Source organism: Tupaia chinensis, unplaced genomic scaffold (genome assembly GCF_000334495.1).
Source record: "Tupaia chinensis unplaced genomic scaffold, TupChi_1.0 Scaffold000539_1, whole genome shotgun sequence".
Classification (NCBI taxonomy): domain Eukaryota; kingdom Metazoa; phylum Chordata; class Mammalia; order Scandentia; family Tupaiidae; genus Tupaia; species Tupaia belangeri.
In genome coordinates this window covers 1,505,660-1,514,112 of record NW_006160052.1, presented here as the reverse complement: position 1 = coordinate 1,514,112, position 8,453 = coordinate 1,505,660, and the positions used below count along the sequence as shown (strand labels likewise).

The window sequence follows — 8,453 nt, the reverse complement described above, 5'->3', positions numbered from 1 at the left end:
GGAAATAGTGTGTTACAAAAAAAAAAAAAAAACCTATGCGTGTATTTCAAACATTATTTTGTGTAAAAATAAACTTGTACTTCAATTCCATATTTTTTTTTTCTGTGAAAAAAATGTCCACGAACACTTTTCCCTGACCCTACTCTTTCCTTCCGTTTAGACCTTTCATCCGGGAATGTCTCTCTGAAGATATACTCTGGGGACTTGGTGGTGTGTGAAACCATGATCAGCTATTATACTGACATGGAAGAGATCGGGAAGTTGTTGTCCAATGCCGCCAACCCTGTGGAGTTCATGTGTCAGGTGAGGGCCTTGAGCGGAAGCCCGAGCTCTCTGGACTTGTTTCTGCTCAGGGCTTTTCAGCCTCCAGCCTGCTGGATGGGCAACAGCTGGATCGAAAAGTCTGACCGTGTTTGCTTTTGTATTCAGGCCTTTAAAATTGTGCCCTACAACACAGAGACCCTCGATAAACTGCTCACTGAGTCCCTGAAGAACAACATCCCTGCGAGTGGACTGCATCTCTTTGGAATCAACCAGCTGGAAGAAGAAGATATGATGACAAGTACGTCTGCAGACAAAGCTCAGGAAACACAGGGGCTGAGTCCAGCTGCCGGCCTCAGCTCCTGCCCGCCCGGGCATGCGCTTTCTGCTGACCCCGCCGGGCAGCCTGTCCTGTGAGAGGGACTAATCCCTCACTGGGTGTCAGAGGTCGATCGGATTGCAAATCCCATCAGCTCTTTCTCTTGTCAAAATACATGTGGCCTCAGGCCAGCAGAAGGTTAAGGTGCTGGATCCCACACGGCCAAGTGCGGTTCGAGTCTTGTACACGGCAGCTTGAAAATTACGCTGGGTGCCCATGTGTATGAGGCCCACATCCCAAGGGGAGAATGGAGGAGAAGGGATTGTGGCATGGCTACCCCCGCTGGGGGGTGATTTCTCACCCCTCGATAAACTGCTCACTGAGTCCCTGAAGAACAACATCCCTGCGAGTGGACTGCATCTCTTTGGAATCAACCAGCTGGAAGAAGAAGATATGATGACAAGTACGTCTGCAGACAAAGCTCAGGAAACACAGGGGCTGAGTCCAGCTGCCGGCCTCAGCTCCTGCCCGCCCGGGCATGCGCTTTCTGCTGACCCCGCCGGGCAGCCTGTCCTGTGAGAGGGACTAATCCCTCACTGGGTGTCAGAGGTCGATCGGATTGCAAATCCCATCAGCTCTTTCTCTTGTCAAAATACATGTGGCCTCAGGCCAGCAGAAGGTTAAGGTGCTGGATCCCACACGGCCAAGTGCGGTTCGAGTCTTGTACACGGCAGCTTGAAAATTACGCTGGGTGCCCATGTGTATGAGGCCCACATCCCAAGGGGAGAATGGAGGAGAAGGGATTGTGGCATGGCTACCCCCGCTGGGGGGTGATTTCTCACTTTCCCTCTCTCTGTCTCTGTCTCTCTCTATGCCATCAGGCAAAAACTTCTAAAAAGAATGTGGTTTCCACTTCCAAACTCCTAAGTGGTTAAGGCCCTTCCCCGGGGCCTCTGCTGCATTTCCTCCCCGCTTTCTCTCCACACTCCCTCTTGGCTTCTGTGCTCTGCTCTGTGGAGAGGAAGCACTTCTTTCCTGTCTCTTGCCACCTTGACTCACTAGAAGACAAGCCCTTTGTCCCTGTCTTGGTTGCCATTCATCTGTCTAACTTTTCTCCACCTCCCTGCAGCCTCCCAGGGACACTTCTCCCGGCAGCTCCAGGCCCCTGCTGCGGGCCCCCCAGCGCACCGGGTGCCTTCGTCTTAGCACTCCTCACGGCGTCTGTCTTCCTTGCTACACTGTCAGGTGGAGCTGCTCTGGCTGGCTGCAGGGAGGGAGGGGTAGCTTCTTATGTACAGGTCGCATTCTGGAACTGGGAGGATTGCCCTGCTGGCATGAGGGTGCCTTTGCTCTGGCCAGGGTGGCTGGTGCAGTGTTTCTGTGGCCACCACAGTTCTTTCACACTGGTTGAACTGCTTGGAGGGACCCACAGCCTGCTTTCCAGCCTTCCATAGCCTCAGAACCACTGGGTGAGGCTGCGTGACCTGCAAGGCCTTCTCCTGGGGGCATTCCCTTCTTCCTGCTTCTCCCATTCCTACCGTAGAATGTTCTTACACCACTTCCAGTAGGTGTCCCTACTTTGTTCTTTTGCTTTTGTTCCTTTTTTCTTTTAAGAATTGTGTATTTAATTTTATTTATTTATTTATTTATTTATTTAATTTGAAATTATAGGGTACATGCACTCACCAGAGAGAGACAGAAGTGGTGGGGGGAGTGAGAAAGCAAACTGCCAGGTCCGGAACTTGAAATGTGGTCAGCTGTATGGGAGTCCAGCACCTTAACTACCATGCCACCTGCTGGCCCCAACACTCCTCTGTTGTTAAACTTGGGGATCAGGAGAGAGCATCACGCAGCTTGGTGGTGAGCCACCCAGTGGACATTTCAGAGCCTTCAACCCAAGGATCACATTCTGGTGAATAGGAGTTGGACTTGTCCTGTGAAAATGTGTTTATACTGGGGTCAGCAGGTGGCGTGATGGCTGAGGCCCTGGATTCCCATACAGCTGACTCCGGTTTAAGTTTCAGACCTGGCAGCTTGAAACTTATGCCGAGTGCATGTGTACCCCAAATCTGCAGGGGTGAATGGAGGAGAAGGCACTGTGGGACGGCCCTGCTGGGTGATTTTTCTCTTTCAGTCTCTTTGTCTCTCTCTGTCCGGCAAGTACATACACCCTATAGCAAAAATCTCTCAATTTATATCTAGGGGCCAGCAGTTAGCGTAATGGCTATGTCGCTGGACTCCCATGTAATCGACTGCAGTTTGAGTCCCAGACCCGGTGGCTTAAACTCACGCTGGGCGCGTATGCGTGCGTGCCCAAGATCCCGAGAGGAGAATGGAGGAGAAGGGACTGCAGCGTGGCCATCCCCTGGGGGGTGATTTCTTGCTTTCTGTCTCTGTCTCTGTCTTTCTGGCGAGCGCACGCACCCTATAGCAAAAACCTCTCCAAAAAAAAAAAATTATATCTAAATACTATATATATGGCTTGACAGGTAGATAGACTTAGATAGTACAGATGATGTAGAGGGTAGAGACACAGATATGAGATGGTTGGGCTATTAGCAATGATCTCTTATGGAGGGAAATGCCCGCAGCGCCACCACGCGGACGTGACTGTGTTCCGGTCAGCTGGACCCGTGTTCAGGTATCAGCAGATGAAGGCGGCCGTGCCAGCGACTGTCGGGTGCTCTGTTTGCCAGCAGGCAGCCGACATTCTGCTGCTCCTGATCAACCTCTCCAGACAAGGACCTCACTGAGTGTGTTACTGAGCTTCCCAGGCCCCTTTGAAATACGCTGGAAATATTTTCTAGTTCAAAATCAAAGGCTGCAGGGAGGCTCAGTAACATACCCAAAGTTACTTGGCATACGTATTGTGAAATTGGCAATAAGAGTTAAGAGTTTGGACTTTTTCTTTTAATCAGCACAAAACAATAAGTTTTTTTAATTTTTTATTTTTATTTTTTTAAATCTTACACTTTTTTTTTTTTCCTGGGGGCCAGCAGGTGGCATAGTGGTTAAGGTATTGAACTCCAGATGACCAACTGAGGTTTGAGTTCTGGACCTGGTAGCTTGAAACTCAGGCCAGGCATGTTTGTGTATGTACGAAAATCCCGAGAGGAGAATGGAGGAGAAGGGATCAAGGCGTGGCTATCCCCCTGGTGGGTGATTTCTCACTTTTCCTCTCTCTGTATCTGTTTCTCTCTTTCTTGCCAGCGAGTGCATGCACCCAATGGCAAACACTTGAAAAAAAAAAAAAAAAAAAAAGGTTTTGTTTATTTTTTCCGTGAGAGGGAGAAAGTGTATGTCAGGCAGCATCGATGGGATCTCCATGCCATAATCCACCCCCAGCCTCAGCCAGCCTGGATCGTGGGCATGTGTGTCCTTGGGACATGGCGCCCTGGGCCTTCCCACACAGACCCAGCCCTGCAGAGCGCTCCGTGCCACTGCCCTTAGATGGCCCCACAAAACAATACCATGCTCACAACTTGGCAGAGAAAGTCCAGAACACAATTCCTGTTATACTTCGTGGCTGCCCAGCCCAAATCCACACATTTGAGTTGGTATTTTCTTAGATTTTTCAGTCCTTTTGGAGAAAGAACATAGCGTAGTAATTGTCCGATTTGCTAATCCATCATATTTGCTGTGTCACCCGAGGACATGATCTTCAGTATGTCCTGAAAGAAGCTGTCAGATATTAGGACGGTCACCCAGTAAGTGCTGAGCAGGCACCTTGTGGAGGCCTCGCCGGGACGGGCACTTCGTCTCTGCGAACAAGCACGTCCCCTGCCTTCGCTTGTATGCCAATGGAATTTTCCTGAATGACTTTTCAGATCAGAGGGACGAAGAGCTGCCCACCCTGTTGCACTTTGCTGCGAAGTATGGTCTGAAGAGCCTCACGGCGCTGTTGCTCACCTGCCCGGGGGCCCTCCAGGCCTACAGTGTGGCCAACAAGCACGGCCACTACCCCAACACCATCGCCGAGAAGCACGGCTTCAGGGACCTGCGGCAGTTCATCGACGAGTACGTGGTAAGGTCAAGGCGAGAGAGGCCCAGGGGCTGGACGCACGCTGGGGTTCCCAGGCCTTTCCGCCACAAGCGTGGGTGGATCGAGCCTCCCTCTAGGTCCTCGTGTGCCTCTTGGGGAGCGGGCAGTTTGTGTGGGCCTCAGAGAGGGGTTTCCTGTTTCTGTTTTGGAAAGAGAAAGGAATGACCGAGTAAAGGAAATTTGCAAACTGAACTCACTGGGTAAGATACAGATATAGACAAAGGTAGGCCCGAGTCTGCATCTCAGCAGCTCTAAGAAGGCTGCAGTAAACATGCTTGGGCACGGGTTAGAACATTTTTAATACAGATCCCAGAGAGCAATTCGCACACGGACCCAGGTCCAGATCGCCCGTTATCCCAGCACTGTTAGCCACGTATTGGGCAAGTCTCGCATTCTCTTTCGTTTCCCTAAGATGCAGAAGGAAGATTACCTCGATAGTAGTTCTACGAGTGGAGTTGTTTTGAAGATAAAGGAAATACTGCGTGTAAAGCACACTCTCAAAGAACTGGCAGGGACGTTCATGGAGGGGACCTACCGAGGGTGGGTGTGGGTCCGTCTTCCCGGCCCCACGTCCCTCCCTCCTTGGCAGGTGCTCCAGCTGCCTTGCCCGTTATCGCGGTCAGATGATCTGTGTTGGGTTTGGCGCCTTCCTTAGCAGAGACCACGGTAAAGCCTTGCAGCTCAGGGACGTCAGCAAGGCCAACTAGGAGGCCCCACTTCCTGCCGACAGCCGTCTCTCCTCCGAACCTCTGCCTGGGTCTGACCCTAACGCAGGTGGAGGCGCCCAGCTTATCTCTCCGTCAGACTGGGACCTCCAACCTCTCCTTGACCACTGACTTCTGGGTCCTTCTCCGAGTCTAATCTAAGCCCGCGTCTGCGTCTTGTTCCGTGCCCCAGTTCCGCCTCTGCTCTCTTGAAGGCAACTGCTCCTTCTGAGTCTGCTCCCTTCTGGGTTTTCTCCCCATTTCCAGATGCACGGGGAGCACCTGAGCATAGCCCGGCCTCTTGCAGGGAGCTGTGAGCTCCAAAGGAGCAGTGAACACCAGCTAGTCGTACTCTGACCTCAGGCGGGGCTAAGCCTGATGCTGCCCAGGGACGCACTATCCGCGCTCTGTCGGGAAGTCTCTCAGGCAGTGAGACGAAGAGCGGCCCCTGGCGTCCGGAGGGGAGCTGAGTGAGCAGACAGGCTCGGGTCCTTGCCTGGGCATCACCCACGTAAACGAGGCTAGCGAGAGCTCACGGACTCGGAATATTCGCCCAGCTTTCGACCCTTTGCTTTGAAGGCACAAATGTACAAAATTCAATGTTTCGTTTCCCTACCAATGGTTTTTACTAAGGACATACTTTTTTTCATAGAAATAACTCATATTTACCAAGTTTCTTGGCTTGGAAATGTATCACCTCATTTAATCCCTCCCACGGTGCTCTGTCGTGGGTGGTGGTGCGATCCCCAAGTAACAAATGAGGACAAGGGCTTGGGAAGGCAAAGCCATCGTGCCCAGGGCTGCACACCGGTAAGGGTGTAGACGGAATTTGACCCCAGTGTGATGCTGTGAGCCGGGCCCGTCAGCCCGCTGTACCAGACACTGGAAATGGACTTCGGTGTGAGTCCGCCTGGGTCACGTCTTCCGTTAGCACCTCTGCTCTCCGACTGCGGCCACCCTCGACCAGCGCGTCTTTTTTTTTTTTTTTTTTTTTTTTTTTTTTTGGGGTTTTTTTTTTTTTTTTTTTTTTGCTCCCCCTGCGCCCCCCCTCTCCCCGCGCGTCTTTTTTTTTTTTTTTTTAATTTTTTTTTTTTGAGAGGTTTCTTTTTTCGCTATAGGGCTCGTGCGCTCGCCAGACAGACAGAGAGAGACAGAGAGACAGAAAGCGAGAAATCCCCCCCAGGGGGGATGGTCACACCGCAATCCCTTCTCCTCCATTCTCCTCTCAGGATCTTGGGCATGCACGCACACGCACCCGGCGTGAGTTCTAAGCCACTGGGTCCGGGACGTGAACCACAGTCGACCATGTGGGAATCCAGCGACCTGACCAGCGCATCTTCGGTGTGGCTGCCGAAAGGTCCCGGCGAGTTGCCCGTGGCCTCTGTGAACTGTCCTGCTTTCTCTTTCCACCACAGCAAAAACAAACTTGGTCTTCTCGGGTCTCACCAGGAAACCAACACAGTGTCACTAAAAGATTAGCTCTCTTAGGGCAGAGGTGACGAAAACCAGGATTCTCGTGGGTTGATGCCGAAATAAGGATTATGAAATGCCAACGTTTCTTACCAGGAGAAGTTGTGAGAGCTTTCAGAGAAATGGGCTGTGTGGCCCACACCGCCTGGAGGCGGGACCACAGAAACGCAGCATTTCAGGGCACTGCTTTCAGGAGTCTCTCCTGACACCAGGAGAGGGACCCTGCCACACAGGAGAACCAGAACACTCCGCCTTCCCGTGTGGCCATTCAGTCAGTCACACCCTCTTGTGTCATTGTTCCCTTTTGAGAAACTTCTGGGGTGTAGTAGGAAGGTCAGCTGGCATTGCAAGCCCTTGGGTAAGGCCGGCATTTTCCTGAGCTTAGATCTCCGCATTAGGGAGTGTGATGCGTCTTCCCGGCAGCCGTGGGAAGGGTGGCACACACAGATGCGTGCCTGGCTAGCATGGCGCCCACCCCGATCGGTGCCCGTGCAAAGCAAAGTTACTTATTTATTTCTTGAGCATGGCCACCCCCGTCTCAGCAGCGCAGATCACAGGCTTGTCCATGTGCCCAGGCTCTCGGGGTGTGTTCAGGAAGTCCCAGGAAGTGGAACCAGGACCTCTCCTGTGCAGGTCCCGTCGCACTAGCACCGGGCCACTGCCTGGCTGTGATTTGCACCCTCCGGTCACTGGACATTTAGCGAGTATCCCTCGAGTGCACAGCTCTGTGCTTGCTGCCGGGGACACACATGGAGATTAAAATAGAACCCTAAAACAAAGGGACAGCGAAAGAAGGCGCGAAGCCCGGCCTCGAGGTGCATTCAGCCCAGTGAGAGCAGATACGCACCGGCGAGCACGGGCCCGGCTCACTGCGCCCCTGGCCACTCGGGGCTGCCGTGCCGGGAGCCAGGCCATCTCAGGGGTGGCCGTCCCGTCTCTTTCAGGAAACCGTGGACATGCTGAAGAGCCACATCAAGGAGGAGCTGATGCAGGGGGAGGAGACCGACGCCGTGTACGAGTCCATGGCCCACCTGTCCACAGACCTGCTCATGAAGTGCTCCCTCAACCCCGGCTGCGATGAGGACCTGTACGAGTCCATGGCCGCCTTCGCCCCCGCTGCCACCGAAGACCTCTGTAAGTAGGCCTCTCGCTGCTTCCATCCTGCTGCCGAAAAGTGGCTTCTTCATTCCGGTCATTGCGGGGGATGGGGAGAGTCCCTGCTGACCCTCCCCCTCTCCCACAAAGACTAAGATCCTGTTTTACACGGAGGTAGATCTGGAGTCAGGTGCTGGAGCAGGCTGAGGCCTCCGGACTTCCCCTGCTGTGACCGCCGTGGGGGGTTAAGCAAGGGCCCCGGTGTCTGGACCCACGACGGCCTTGACTTGTGATCCAGGAAGTGAGATCAGTGGCTCCCAGCACTACAGTCCTTTTTTCTTTTCTTAAGAATTATTTTATTTATCATCATTATTTTTAATTTGACCAGAGAGAGAGAGGAAGGGAGAAAGCAAGGTGCCAGGCCCAGGACTCAAATCATGGTTGGCCATGTGAGAGTCCAACACCTTAACCACTATGCCACCTGCGGGCCCCCTCCAGTCCCCTTTACAGTAAACTTTTGGTGCTGCCCCCGACTACCCTGACACGAGGTTCACAGATCATA

General features: G+C 52.8%; 1 protein-coding gene across 2 annotated transcripts in view; it reads left to right on the top strand.

Annotated features, from left to right (window-relative positions):
* Window positions 1–8,453, top strand: part of PIK3AP1 (phosphoinositide-3-kinase adaptor protein 1) — a 129,880-nt gene that overhangs the window by 67,696 nt on the left and 53,731 nt on the right. For both annotated transcript variants that reach the window (XM_014591179.2, XM_006157331.3), the window contains exons 5-8: window positions 161–303; window positions 430–562; window positions 4,408–4,604; window positions 7,741–7,930. In XM_014591179.2, coding sequence (XP_014446665.1) covers window positions 161–303; window positions 430–562; window positions 4,408–4,604; window positions 7,741–7,930 — 663 coding nt within the window. The remainder of the gene's footprint in view (window positions 1–160; window positions 304–429; window positions 563–4,407; window positions 4,605–7,740; window positions 7,931–8,453) is intronic.